The sequence below is a fragment of the Dryobates pubescens genome, chromosome Z (assembly GCF_014839835.1).
Source record: "Dryobates pubescens isolate bDryPub1 chromosome Z, bDryPub1.pri, whole genome shotgun sequence".
Lineage (NCBI taxonomy): Eukaryota > Metazoa > Chordata > Aves > Piciformes > Picidae > Dryobates > Dryobates pubescens.
The window spans coordinates 35,215,227-35,230,840 of NC_071657.1; the positions used below are offsets into that span (position 1 = coordinate 35,215,227).

The 15,614-nt window shown below is 34.9% G+C and overlaps 1 protein-coding gene across 1 annotated transcript in view; it reads right to left on the minus strand.

The window, feature by feature from the left end:
• Positions 1-15,614, minus strand: part of ADAMTS19 (ADAM metallopeptidase with thrombospondin type 1 motif 19) — a 143,252-nt gene that overhangs the window by 44,383 nt on the left and 83,255 nt on the right. The window contains exons 9-11 of the mRNA XM_054178660.1: positions 10,103-10,243; positions 8,717-8,867; positions 1,533-1,634 (exon numbers count right to left, since the gene is read on the minus strand). Coding sequence (XP_054034635.1) covers positions 1,533-1,634; positions 8,717-8,867; positions 10,103-10,243 — 394 coding nt within the window. The remainder of the gene's footprint in view (positions 1-1,532; positions 1,635-8,716; positions 8,868-10,102; positions 10,244-15,614) is intronic.

Here is a 15,614-nt window from a genome sequence, read left to right on the forward strand (position 1 = left end):
TTGTCCCATGTATTATTAAATTTCAGCAAGTGCAAAGCAGTAAGGCTACAAGTAAACAAAGAATGCTTAATGTAATTAACATCAGTAATTTAGCTCTTTACATTCTGAATTATTGGCGAATTACTGCTAGAAATGGATTAAGTTCATGAAGTTGGATTGGATTAAGTAGGAATGCATTAAGTAAGAATGGATAAAGTTCATACTTTGAGCAAAAGAAAATATGCCACTAATGTAGTAAATTAATAACTTTGTCTCTTTTAAAATGCACTTTTATTACTTGCGATGTCCATGCTAAATCCTTGCCTGGGGATTCTAAACTTCATTTATTGTTTCAAACTGCTACTCATGGATAACTGACCTCAATCTTCTCCCTTAAATTACAGCATTACAATGATGGGAATGGCACAACTATGCCATCTTTGAGAAGTCTTCCCATAAAATGGCAAGTCAAACACTAGTAAGCAAAATGCACAATAATTTTGGGTGCCCAGTTCATGATGGCAGTGGTTTCAGAATGAAAAATTCTGGGTAGTCTTAATAAGAGGTGCTGCTTTCTGATTCCATACCGTGGTAATGCAAGTCTCACCATAAAGAACACAGCATTGAACAAATGGATATATCTGACTTTCCAGGTATTGATTTAAGACAGAATATCAAATACACACATTTTTCAGAATCAAAAGACCACATCAAATGTAATTTTTCAGAGATACAAAACCGCATAAAGTCTGTTTTTCCTTTGCTGTGTAAAATGATGTTGTCTGAACATTGCATCGTACTTGATTGATTCGTTTACTTTTTAGAGGGGTGACAGTCCAGTGAAATGTTAACATGATTCAAAGAGCAAACCACTCCTCTGGGAGACTCTGCTGTCAGCATAACATCACAAAAATCTCAAGTATATGCATGCTTTTGCTCTGTTATCTATTTGAGGCTATTTATCTTAATTTACAGTTATATACAGAGATGACAGGTTACTCTGAGAAAAGCTCCTGAAGGACATTTAAGCTTGACTTCAGGTGATGTCTTTGAAGGCATACTTTTAATGACATTTATCGCTCTTTTACATGTACTGACACTATAAATATTTCTTTACAAAGCTTATCCTGAAACATTTTATCAGAAATCTCTATCAACTGCTTCAATGAGACTACTTCTACATCTTAAATCATAGTTGAGAACAGCCTATCTTTTAAAGCTTATTTTTCTGTCTACAGTAACCAGTGCAACAATGACATTCCATTCATAAATAGGACACAAAAACAAAACAAATTTTAAATAAAGGTGTTTTAAAACATCTATGACTTTGGCTAACTTAAAAAATAAATAAATCAGTGTTTTAAGGGAAATGTACTTTTGATTCCTGTTACATTATATATAGCATGTAATACATTCAACTATGTAAGTAGGATTTTAATGATAATTGCGTCAAGCAGAAACTTCAAACAAGTGCAAAGAAAGAACAGTTCAGCTTATTTCCTTCACTGTGAGGTGTTCAATATAATTTGTGTTGCTTTCCCCAAGAAACATACCTTTCCAGTGTCACAGTCTGTTCCATCCATTGGTGGATCCAGTTTAGTTTTGCATTCATTCTCACTTTCCACCTTACACCACAACCCAGTGCAAATGACGTGCTGAAAACCAAACTCAAAGGTAAGCACAAAATCTGTCTTACACAAAATTACTTTCTGCATGTGGTTCACTAATATTGACAAAGTTGCTAGCTTGATAGTACTGAACTATGTTTAAAGACAGGTTATACATGCATAAAAACCAAAATGGGAAGAACTTTATAGGATTTTTATCAACACACCTGGGAAGAGCCAAACCACTGCGTTGATACAGAGCGAGAATAACCCTCTAACCCTGACCCTAGGGGTCAAGGTCTTTGTATACGGGAGATCTGACAAAGCACATATGAACAACTTTGCCCCATGATATGAAGCAGGCATTATGCAGATGCCATTCCCCAGAAACTGGAAAAAGTGTGAGCTTTCTGGGAATTATTTTTTAGAATTAATCAATATTTTCAATCCTATTTAGTACTCATTTGTTTGATATGAAAGGGAGGAAAACACTACTGCCCCTAGCAACAAACCCAGATTTTTAAAGTCCATATTTATATCCAGGGACTGCTGAGTCTTTGTGAAGCTGCACAGAACTGCTTTCACTGGAGTTGTGCAAAATGTGTTTCTAAGTAACTTTGAGGCTTTTTCTGGACTTCCAAATCCCCCTTGTTCACACCATCCCAATGGTTGCTGCTAATTTATGCTCTTCCAATGACTCATAATTTCTTTAGAATTTACTCATTCCTCTAGAAATATTTAAAAAAAGCAACTGAATCTGATATCCATAAAGAAAACACAAAGTAAACTGACAAAAAGAGGATGAAATATTTTTTCTAGGAAGAAGAAGAGAGAAGAGAGGGGAGCTAGTCAGTAGAGAATTTTAGAGACAGAAAGAAAAACTGCTTGTTCTGTCCCTCATAAGCATCATAAAGAGACAATTTTCCCCTCGCAAGAAAGTACAGCCTTGAAGTATGCTGGCTCATATTTGCCCATATTTCCTTGGCATGTTCCCTATTTTCCTCTACAACATCTTCCTTCTCCTATGGTCATGACTTCATTCTCCTTGCTGTCTTACTCCCCCCTTAGCAGTAAACTTGGTGGAACTGAACAGAGAACATGTGGGGCTCAGTTCTGGCTGGAATGCTATTACATATGCAGACTGATTCCCCCCATATAGATGAGGAGAGTGGGACAAATTGTGGAGATGATGAAAAAAATAACCTTTTTTTTTTTTCCCCTTCTTAACTAGGGTTGCCAGAGGACATGTGTTTTCTGGCTCAAATGATTTTTACATCGGGAAACCAAGTAAGAATATGTGTGCATTTTACACTACGCATAAAAAGTGTGTGATACATCTTATACTACCTTGAAAAAGTCTTATGGCACAGGGAACACAATTCAATGAAAGATTGTGTCTGAACCAAGGAACAGGACATCTGCAGCAGGAGTTTGGCATGTAAAGATGTTTGGAACATCAGCTTTCAAAAAGAAGTTTAGGACTGTAGATATCTGAACAAGAGACAGGAGAGCAGCAGTTGGACTCACTCCTGATTCATCCTGTAACAGCATTTTGCTGAAGCTCAACTAACAAAACAACAGTTAGCCTATGCATATTCTAAAATGTTGCTGCAGAAGACTTACCCTGTTCCTGGATAATTTTAACAGGTACTTTTCAAATATCAAAAAGTTTTGATATTAGATCATTTAAAATATAAATTTTCTGGCTTTGTCCTTTGCAAAAAGAGTATTTATTTTTTTTTAAACATGCACTTTAAGGGGTAACTTTAGAGCTGAGAACTTAAATTAGCAAGAAGACTTCTGGGCCAGTTTTTGAGGACAATGTAGAAGAGACAGAGCATCAGATGTTCACGACAAAGTGCTTCTGTATGAACTATGAAATGACAGACTATACTGTTGGAACAACTTCACAAATTAATGAGACTAATTAACATGACTTTTTTCATATCCTTAAATCGTCATTTTTCACTGACTACATTTCAGCTTAAAAAAAAAAAAGGGGTCAAAATTTTCTTTATGTCATCACATTTTAAACTATGTTACCCCAAACACTTTCATCTTGTGCTCACTTCCACTTGCAAATGACTGTGCAATGGCTGACATCAGACAAACAGTTCCTTACAAATCCAGAAACAATTCTTCTACTCTTAGGAAGGCATAAAGTCAGATTTACAAACATTTGGGTACCTGAACACATAGATGCATTTAAGGTGTGTAACGTAAATCAAGTAAATAAAATCAAGATGTGTGACTTGCTATTGTGCTTTGTATACACCTGCTTATTTCTGCACATGTATACCACCTCCTTGTGAACCACAGGCATAACTTCCCCAGCTAGATATATATTTGTGCTTTAAGTGAACTGGATTCTAGAAATACTCACTTAACCAATTTTTTAAATGAGCTTTCAATATTACTACAGCATTTCACCCTAGGCTTTGAAATTCCCCAAACCAAATAAAATGGAGATAGGGAATTACTAAAATGAGAAGGGTAGATTTTTTGTCTTCTAGGCTTTCCATTTCAGTCAAATCACAAATGAGCTCTTTAGTGGCTCTGCAAATTGTACTTCTGCTGCAGAGGTAACACAAATGGAGATCACCGTTACTATTTAACACCTGACTAACAGAAATCTGAACTCCAGTATCAATATTACTGTCACTGTGAAATCAGAGCACAAACTGCTAAACCAGGAAGTTACTCCTCTGGGGCAAAAGGATAAAATCAGTTAAGTTAAATTCAGAGGGTTTTTAACTATGTATTACCCACAAGGACAATTCAACAGGCATTATGGTGTTTTAGACTAGCCAATGGAAACAAGTCCTTGATTATAAACTTAGATCATTATATCAGACTCGTCACAATCTCTAAAACATTTCATTGTGTGCATACTGGAGAACAAGATATTGCCACACACATACCATTTTTTTCCTGAAAGAGTGTGTTAACGCAGTTTTTAACAACAAAAACCTGCACAATACAACATGAAAGTAACAACGTATTACAGAAATAGCATCCATGATTCCAATTTTTGGTTAGTTTTTTTTTCACTTAGAGGCAGGATGTGTGCATCAGAAGAATGCTTTTACAATCATGTAAGCATCTGAAAAGATGGTCCATTTTAGTGGGAAGACCAGAAACAAAAGGGCATTTCAGGACTATGCTTTTGTAAAGTCAAGATTGTCTAAAGTGTGGTGGTGAAGATGAGGACAGATATTGCATTTCCATGACTTTTGTTCTCTTTGTGATCTGTCCCTGAAATGCTTTGAAAAATCACCGTGAAATATAAGTCTTCTCCTTCCTTGCAATGGTCACAGCTGTGTTATGACAAGAATGGTTTTAGTGGAACTGACTAGATAGCATTCACATCCTGGACTTTAATCTTAAAAAACAACATTTAACAATTCAACAATTATATTACATTGTCAAGTTCCACAATCACATTTAATCATCAAGAACTAGTTCTGGGCTATGCTCTCACTATCTGTTATATGAAATAACATTAGTGCCTAATTGATTCGTGTGGCATAAAAGCAAACTTGGCTCCCTTACAAGATTAACATGGTGACAGTGTATAAATCTTCTACTCTGAGGTCCACTCTCACTTTTCTCAGGCTCTATAAATTTTGCTTAGGCTATAAAAAAAAAAAAAAAAGTGTTTGAAATGAAGATGAAAAGGGAAAAATAAAGTCTGGGCACAATTCATGACAGGAGCAGGAAGGTCACACTTCAGAAAATATAGGAGTAGGCCTTCAGTGGTCCCTTTATTCCTTTGCTTTAGCCACTAAACTATAAAGAGGAATTTCTGATAGCTTGGGAAAATCACTGGTATTTGCAGTGTTTCTCAGAGGTTGCCATGTAATGCAACTGTAAATTGTTCTAAAGTGCTGCTCAGTAATAATATCTGTAGAAAACTGCATCTCAGCAGAAATGCATTATTGATTGTATCACTGATATTTGTACCTGATTTGCAGTCCATTAGGAAAATTATTTTTCATCATCATTCAATTGTTTTCTTAGATTAATAGCTATTATATATGAAATATACTTGTTTAATGTAGAAGACTGCATAGAAATCTGGCTATCAAATTATCTTTCAGTCACATAAAACCCGTAAAACTGAAATAGTTCATAATTTGTTTTCTACACAGTTACATCTAAGTGCATGAACTGTTTTAGCAAGCCAAAGGTATCTAAGAAATCCTGAGCATAATAGTAGTTTTAATAATGAATACTGCTAATTAATGAAATACTGTATTCAATGCAGAAAATTCTTCTGAATCTTGACTACTCTAATAGCAGTCACAATAATCCACACAATCAACACTGTTTATGAGCACTAAGCCACCTTCATAATATGCACAATGCAATTATTTTGTAGCTTAAGCTAAATGTATTTGTTATTTCCATCCTTGTATTTCAGAGGCAGATGATAAAATTGGCTACCGACTAACAGCACTTCATGGTTACAAAATGTTGGTGTTGCCCACTCCATGTACTAGAACCGATCAAAGTTTATATAGCTTTGTTTTAGCCCAAATTTAATTGCATCTTTATTTTCTTTTCTCTTCATGCACAGGAGAAACATATGAAAGGTCAGGATTCTTTGGGCTGTGCTCTATCCATTACTGTGATTTTCCTCTTCATCTAGTAAATCTTATTTAATTGCACTAGGACACTGTAACCTTCCCTAACAAAAGAGCTACATTTAAGACCTGCAGCAGGGAACAATACAGGGAGATTTGAATATAGTGCCTGTTTGTTTAACTAGATCTTCAGGTCTGTGGCCTGAGGATGAAATTTATTGGATTTTTTTCAGCTGGAGGAAATGTGAGAGTATAAATTTTTCTTTCTGAGAAAGAACTCAGAGAAAACAACAAGGTGACTTTATGGAGGTTGGCAGTGGAGCTTTGGAGAGCTCATCTCCTGCCTCAGTGCCCCCATGAGATTTTCTCAATTCAGCCATTAGTATCTGTTATTAATTTTGATGTAATTTCTAACAGTTCCAAAGCTCCTAAAAACACATTACAGTGACTTTGTGCTTTCCAGTTCAGATTTACCAGTTTTGCAGAGGATGAAACTGCAGAAGATTCTTCCTTTTGTTTCTGAGAAACTGTTACCTTTTTCTTACTCCTAAGTCCATAAGGTTATTAGGTAATGGACTGAAAATTAAATTGCAGTTTGTTAGAAAAAATGAGCAGGTGAAAAGTTCACTTTATTTTTTTTTTTTAAGTTCTTTGGGTTTTCACTAGGTTCTCTCTTCAAAGCAAAGCCACCTATCTTTGGATTTAAGTTACAGTGGTATCTTAATATAATAATATTTAACAGGCATTTGCCTCAACTAACCATTTTAAAATCAAGCAATGATCCAGTAAGGGGGGGGGGGGGGGGGGGAGGGGAGGAGGGAAATAAGTGATTTAGTTGAAATGCGCCCTCTTATATACAAATGGCCAGAAGAAGAGAAAGTTATTGACAATGATTAGGAAGGGACAATTAGGTACCAACGTATAGAGCCTAAGCACTTTCTGTGTAAACAGTTGAAAACTGCCAGGGTACCATTTAGTCATTTAACTTCCTAATATTTCTAAAATAATAATCAAAACAAAGAAAAACCATGGAATAAGGACACTAATGGAGGAATATTCACTGCATCTGTTATTGAAACATAACAAGTATGGGACCACTTGGCTATCTTCATATGAATGCCTGAATTAGAACTAAACATAAGGGTAATAAAGGGGGAGAAGTGTTCAGAGAAATTAAATATAAAGACTACTATGCAGCAGCAAGTCTCCAGGTTTGACCCTCTTCAGCTGCTTTTGATTTCATTTTCATTTTCACCTGGTAAATAAGAGGTAGAAGAAATAATGGGCTAACACTGTAAGATTTGCATGTTCAAAATAGGTTTCTAAAGAATGAGAAACCAAAATAATCTTTTTAATTGAAAACAAAGTACTAAACCCCAAGAAACAGACTGCAGATTATGCCAAGAAACACTTGGAAATAGTTAAGAATATTTGTAGAACTGTTATACTGAGTTCTGCTGCTCTTCTGTCAAAGGGAAAATGTTAACCTAGAACTTTTTTTTTTCCCCAGCTATGCCACTCTCACCATGTGGTAATCATACATGTATTGAAATGTTTCCTTAGAGAATCATTAGGATGAAGATTACTCTCACTGGAAATTGCTAAAAAAGACCATGATGTCCAAGCTAGAAAGATAATGAGAACCCAAGAACTAAAGGAGTATGGAGTTACGCTTTTGTATTAAATAATCTGACCTTTCCAGTTATTTGTCCACTCTGCTGATGAAATTTTATTTCAGACTTCTTCCTAGCCTCTGTGCTATTAATCCATACTCCACACTCATGATACATTTGTAGTAGTATTATCTACCACCTTGTCTTGTTTACCTTCTCAAGGGCTTCCAACATGTTCAGCACTAGTCCTGTTGACATTAAGGGATGATTTTTTCTGTGCTAAAACCACTTCTTTCCCCCCAGTCTGAAGCCTACTAGCATTAGGACATAAAATTATTAGAAGCTCTTCAGCTTTGTTACTCTGTATTTTCAATGTTAATACATAGTGACTGTTTCATACCATGGCATGAACCACGAACAGCAAACTCAAGTACTGGAATTTCTATTGCATAGCTCTGCTTGGGCTGGCAGGGGACTGCTGAGATGCAGGGAACAGTCAGGAACACAGAGAGCTTAGCTAAAACCATTCGTCTCCCTTGGAGCATGCACAGGCACAATATACTCTACTGTAGGTTAGTTATGAAGGTTCAAGACTTGTAACATAATAAAATGGAAGCAATGGTCCCTGCAGAATGAATTGCAAATATTCCATTTGCTGCAATAAGGTGACTTCAGCCTATGACATTTTTTTTTCTAAAGTACAAGGAATATATCAGTGGTATGGTAAGATACAACATGGTTCAGGATGTTTGAAGATCCAAAGCAAGCCTTACAAGACAAGCAAATGTTAACATTAGCTTTGGAAAGTGAGATGTAAATGTCTTGTTTCAAAGGTGCTATGGTCTCTTTCTTTCAAACACATGCTCAAAAATATCTCTTACAGGAAAACAAGTTATTAGGTGTATTTTCTGAAGTACACACCCATCCTTACTTGCATTTCTTGGCAAAAGGAAGCAGTTGGTCCAAAAAGAATCTGACACTGTTCATCTGCAGTGTACGTCATTCCTGGGAGCTTGGAGGGAATAATCACAGAATTGAGGCTCTGAGGATTCGTCTGTAGCAGACAGTTACTGGCCTTTGACCTGGCAATATGTAGAGATTTCATATGCTGAGCAAGCCTAATGAGTTTGTTTGTCATACTCACTGAAACATGCATTTGGCAGTAGAAAAATGTGGATTCTAAAAACTTTTAAATTCATCAGCACTGGGCCATCATTCAGAGAAATAACCCCATAGAAATTAATATCCCTTACTTGATATACATTAACTATATGGTTTGATGTTGCACAATTGCAGAAAGACAATGTAATTTAGTAGCTAGAATAAGAATTTCAGGAAAGTGGTGGACAACATTTCGCTGTAAAATTTAATTTCTTAAAGTTTGCTTAATTTAAGAAAGTAGCTTAATTTAATTGCTTGAAGTTTGCATACAAATTAAAAGACATCTAAAAGAGCAGACAATTTATAATTCACAGGCAATTGTGTAACTTAGTTTTCACACCTAAACAGGACCTCAAATTAATCATATATGTATATAAATGTATATAAATGTTAAAATACATGTGTTTCTGAGCTAGTAGTTTTCTCAAAAATTGAAGAAAAGTATTTGAAAAAACTTAAACCTGTTAAAGCACCAAGTCATAGTTAGGTTTTCCATCTAGATTCAGTACAAATGTGTCAGACTGACACATTTAACTAACTGTTCCACTGTCATAAAACAGACCTTTTGAGGGTTGCTTAACTGTTGCAAGAAAGTTCTCAATATGTATATTGATAAACTTAGTAAAGGAAAACAGCTTTAAGGAACAGATCCCATAAGGTGAGATATAGAGTGAAATTAAATGTTTTAATTTGCTTTCTAAGTACAATATTCTCTCTTACACACCTCATAGAAAATTTCTATTTTAAAAAAAGAATGCAATTATAAGACATGGTTTGACATTGAATGACACAGCATAAATCAGAGACTCTATACAATGTTCATGAGTCACTTACTGCTCAACATTCAATTAGTATCCTAATATATTTTAAACACATTTCTACATATGTAAAGGGTATATATGAATACAAGTAAATATAACCATAGAAATAAAGACACAAAAATATAAAAATTCAAATAATTACTGAAAAATGTTAAATTTTAATCAATCTGTCAAATCTTATGTAGTTCATAATGACTTAGATTACTTTGACGAACTGTGCAAACACAAACCTCCCACAAAAATGGCAATGCCCCTGAAAGTTATTACTTCAGCATATTTATTGGAAATATTTATAAATGACATACAGTTAGGGTTCTTTTTCTTGAATGATATACCTGAGAAATCTTTCCAGATCTTCCCTGCTGCACCGGGACCATGAAACATCGCCAAGATTTTGTCCTTTAATCCACTCCCCAGACATGATATGGAGACCATCTGCACAGGATGGGTGGTCATTGTCGTGGCTTATCCCCATGCTAAATTTTGAAGTTAATAAAAATAAACCAAAGCACAACAAAATGACAGCAAAATACAATGCTTGTAAGTTAAAATTCTTGCAAAAGGCTATGAAAAACACGTGTATCTATTTCATGTGCAAGAAATCTCTTTTAATATTTTCCCATGACATCTTTCACATGGAAATGTGTGGAGAACTATACTGAAAGATTCTATACTAAAAAATGAAAGTGAAGCAAAATTCTTTGATGAGACACATTACATTCTAATCAGATGTTCAATATATATTTTGGACTACTTGTTTAGAACTGCAGCACTACTGCAGATATAATGAACTGTACTTCCTTCACTAATGGGAAGCAACGATACTGGAAATTTCCTTTTTGAGATCAGTAAATTGTTCATTACATTGGCAGTGATTCTATTGTAATTCCATATGGAAATAGTTTTTTGAAACTTTATAGAATAGTAAAGCTTAATGTGTAACTACTGTATCTAAAGAAAAATCATCTAAGTGTGTTTTCAGTGTCTACTGTTGGAAATCACACCAATGGATCAGTTTCATGGGTTTTGATTTTAAAGACCACATCCATATGCATCCCAGTGAGTTCTCATACAGGGCATTCCAATGTCAAATTCTTGTAAAAATCTGCTTGAAGCTGCTGCTTTAACTGGAGAATCACAACCAGTAAACAGAAAGGAAGAGAACAGACTTGATAACGTTCTCAAAATTAGCTAAGTGGGTATATACATGACCAGCATTAAGAGAAATAAATTAAATATTTTTAGCTGTTTGTAAAAGAGCACAGGACTGTTCTCCAGAGCACTGGATTTGAAATGTCACTGTAATTTTTTAGCCCTAGTCTGCCCTGCAGAAAAGCAAAACCCTAGAGTGAATAAAGCTTCATACTTTGTATTAATTCCTTCAGTCAAAGAGCAGTCAAGTCACTTACAGACTGTGAAGATGGGACAAGTTAGCCACTTCTGCAGAAAAACTAGAGCACATCATGCTTCTCAGTATTCCAAGACATCACAGTGCTAAAGGGCAATAAAGGCCTGCCACTGTGACTTAAACAGCTGACTGTTTCCACTCAACTAAAAACACCAACTGACTTCTCAGTTTTCTGTCCAAAACTCCCCCAATAGCTAGATCAATTTTTTATAATTTTGAAAGCTGCATTACCTTCTATTTACAAATGAAATGAGTTTAAATGCTGTGTAGGGCTTTATCTTGCCTATGAGAGTGCTCAATCTCTTGAAGTAATGTGTTTGCCCTATAATCTGGAGCACTGGAATATCAGCAACATTAAGCACTAACAACAACAACAAACACCCAACACAAACAAACAAAACCACAAAAAACCACCCCAAAACAAACAAACAAAAAATCTAATTCCTATCATCTTCCAATACTTCAGCTGCTACATTTTGTAACACTTCTGTTCTGCTTTGGTATTCAAATGTTTTTCATAGTATCTGCACTAATCCAACAGGATTCATTCATCGAATGATGTTTCTACCTCCCAGTGTACGGAACAAAACTTCCAGCAAGAGTAGTGAAGACTGGTATAGAACTCTATGACTATCAGAATGAATAGCTACTTCAAAAGGGAAGTACAGGTCATATTGTTAACCTCAATTAATGAAATTGCAAGACAATAGTTGAGGAGTATACTGAAGGAGGAACAGAACCTGCTATTAAGCAGTCTCAGAAAATCTATTCCACTGAAACATACTGCTGATCTCTTCTATAGCATGGTAATGAAAGCACACTTTTATCTGACCTAGCATGAATTGTTGGACCATGTGAAAGTAGATACATTGATTTCTGATTCCTTTCACCACATCACATTATGTATGTAGTGAAAAAAAAAGAAGCCTAACGGTCATTGCCAACTTTCTATCCAGCAAGAGAGTAAGTAATGTTAGCTTGTGATCTGCTTCACTATCTATCAAGGATATAACTATATTCTATCAAGGATATAACAATATCTATCAAGGATATAACAATATTCAATATTCACACTGGCGGACACGGTATTTTTTAGCCCTTCTTGTGCCTTCCTTACTGTCCTGTCTGCAAGAGACAACTACTTCCTTTCTTTAAAACAAAGGCATCACAGAAACTGCATCTGTTTAAGGTACTGTTTTATTCTCTTCCAGTAGTATTTACTATGCTTATTAGGCACATTGCCCTCTCTGTCTGTAAACTCCTCTCTCCCACAGCTGTGGACGTTCAGCCTCATGGAAGAGTAAAGCACACCAGCAGCATGTGGGAGGAGGACAAGGGAGTTTGGGCTAATAGGGTAACTTTGTAACAGTCTGAAAAAAATTCCATAATTAACACAGAAGACAGTGCTGTACTTTAACAATGTCTATATGGAAATAAATCAAATTCTGTTGTAAGAATGAAGTGTCATTTTTTTCACTGCTATAAAAAAACCAATTGCTCTTTCTCATTACAAACTATATATGGCAGATATAACTCAAAAGTAGGGAGCATCTAATGGAATGCATTCTCTAACAAAAATATTAGCAATATTTCAATTCATACTGTGCAAGTAAACTATATTTAAATAATCTCAGTTTAAAACTATTTTGTCAAAGAGCCTTGGTCAAATAAACTCCACTAACATTATACATGGTTGTCAAGTCAACTGAAAAAATGTTTTTGTGTAATGTTTTTGTGTTTAAAAGACATTGCCAGATATATTTTTTCTGGGGGGGGGGCAGTCATATTACATAGAAAGTTGGTACAATCTCTGCTAAATTTTGAAGATCATTCTTCTTGATGTTTAATATGCAGTAGGAATAGTACAAAGAAAAATAATTTATGTGCTTAGAAGTTAGAATTAACAGCTAACAACTCAAGCCATTGAAAGCAGAAAACCAATACCAGTTCAATTTTTCAGTTAACAAAACTTTTGTTCATAGTTTGCTACTACTGCAATTTTACGTGTACAGCTGAATTCAAGATAGGCAACAGCATCTCTCCTGCTATCAGGGGAACAGATTATGTACTTGCAGGCACAAAATGCATTCCAGTGCCAAAACACATACCAGAAAAGTACCAAGTATCACATTCTGATTTGATTCTATTTGATTATAGCTGAGTATTAAGAAATAAAATCTCTTTTAAGTCTCAACAAAGTGTTCTCAGTCACCATGCTATATTTAGACAAGTTAAATGAGGCTATACACACATCTTCTGGACAGAATTATGTCTATATTGTAAAGTGCTATTTCTTACTATAGGACTCCAAAATTCTCCTACATGTGCTACATTCACAGCATCACAAATTTCTTCAGTGACCCCACACTCTTCCACTTTGCCAATGGCATATGATGACCTAGTTACTACCATCCAATTCCACTTAAATGCACAGTAATGCTGCTGAACAGGAATGATGTTATTAAACTAGAAACAGACATTGCAGATACAAAGATCAAGTAGTAAAAAAAATTTAATATACGAGCAATTAGTTGGATGAAATAGATATGGAGAATTACTTTAGGTCTACCTGTAAATAAAATGAAATAAAATGATAAATAAAATAAAAATAAAATAAACAACAACAGAAAACCCACAACCAAGCAGAATTCAAAAAATTAAACAAACTACTACTGTTCAGAGTTTTATAGTCACTAAGAGCGAGACAGGCTAGCAAATAAGAGATTAATTAAGAAAACCAGAAGAGCAAGTACCCATGGAAACATTGGTAAGCTTTTGAATATTCATTGTAATAAATATGACTCCCAAATCCTAAAATATAATAGTTCAGACCAAGAGACATAAGCAGCAGAGGAATGATGATTGTAAATTGCAGATCCAGGACTGCACTAGTTTAAGTTCAACTTTCCTTCTCAGAAGGAAATGCAGTAAGTCTCTGAATGCTGCTGCCAGTTTACACCTGTGATGTGTGATGGGCTCAGAATATCATCCGATTTCTTTCAAAATTCTTATTTTTATAAATGATCATTACATAGGCTTTGCAAATTTACTGCAGTTCTTATCCTACAGATTCTTTTTTAATTCTAGCAAATAAATCACAAAAGTAAAATGGACTGTATTACTTAGAAATAAAAATAAAACCCACAGTATCACAAGTATGCATTTGATACATGAAACTAACATCACTCATTTGACTACTGCAGTCAGGGAGATGTAAGCTTTACTATTTTGTATAGCACTTTTTCAACAACTACAATAAAAAATAAAATCTTAACACACTCCGACCTTTGTAGAGAAACGTATGTGAACAAATGGGCTAGTAGCAGACATCTGTAAGCTGTTCAATGAAATTAATGAGGAAAAAAAGTATTACATGTTTGTCTGGGTTTTTTACAAAAATCTCCATTAGTGAAAGAGAAATTCTTGCATGGTTTTTAAAAAGTGTTTTAGAACTTATGATGGCTTCACAGATCATTGCATAAAGGGGTTAAGATGTGGTTCTACTTGCAAATGAATTATTTAGTCTAAAGTGGACTGAGAGCCAAGTAACATGGCTGCGGAAAAGCGATGATGGTAAACAGTTAAAGATGACATCTTTTTGAAAACCACAGTCTTCAAAGTAAGAAACTACTGGACAAGGAAACATCAATCTTCTTGTACATAATCTGATGATAAAAAGCAAAAAATACAAAGAAATATGTTTATGCAGTATAAATTTTTCTGTCAAGAATCACTGCCTCATTGTCTGGGGTGCTGGCAACTTCGATTACATTTTCAATTGTAAAATATTTGGGCAAAGAATACAACATGTATATTAAGATATGAACAATAACATATATTGCATACTACTGACTAGCTGAGTTTGTAATTTTTTCTGCCAACACGTCAACCACCATGCTTCAAGAAGCTGAATCTAGACGTACTGTCATGTCATGGTCCTTTGATTTACCTATATAAATAATTTAAAGCATTGATGTGACAGATGTATTTAGCATCATCACATGAAGATACATACTGCCCTTTGTTGAATTTTTTTACAGAGTGTAAAATACAGTAAAAGTCTTCACTTGAGAAACACAATACTCATGCCATACTCCGGCAAACTGCAGTATTTCACAACAAACAATTACATCTCTGCTTTATGGCTTCAATCTTATGCCAGGGAAAAACACTGACGTACAACATTTCTTCAATTTGAAGACTTTGAGCTATCCTATACCCAGTGAATAGACAAAAAAAAAAATTAATTGTCCTGACCAACAAAACACAGTGGCACAGTTATGATCTTTTGCCAACTTGTTCAGAGCTCTTTTGAATCTATCAGACTATCAATCAAGCCTATGCATCCTGTAGGCTGTTCATTTTATAATTGCTATTCTAAGGAAAATCAACTACAAATCCATCCTGGTATATTACAGTCTATCAAAAATGGAAGTCTT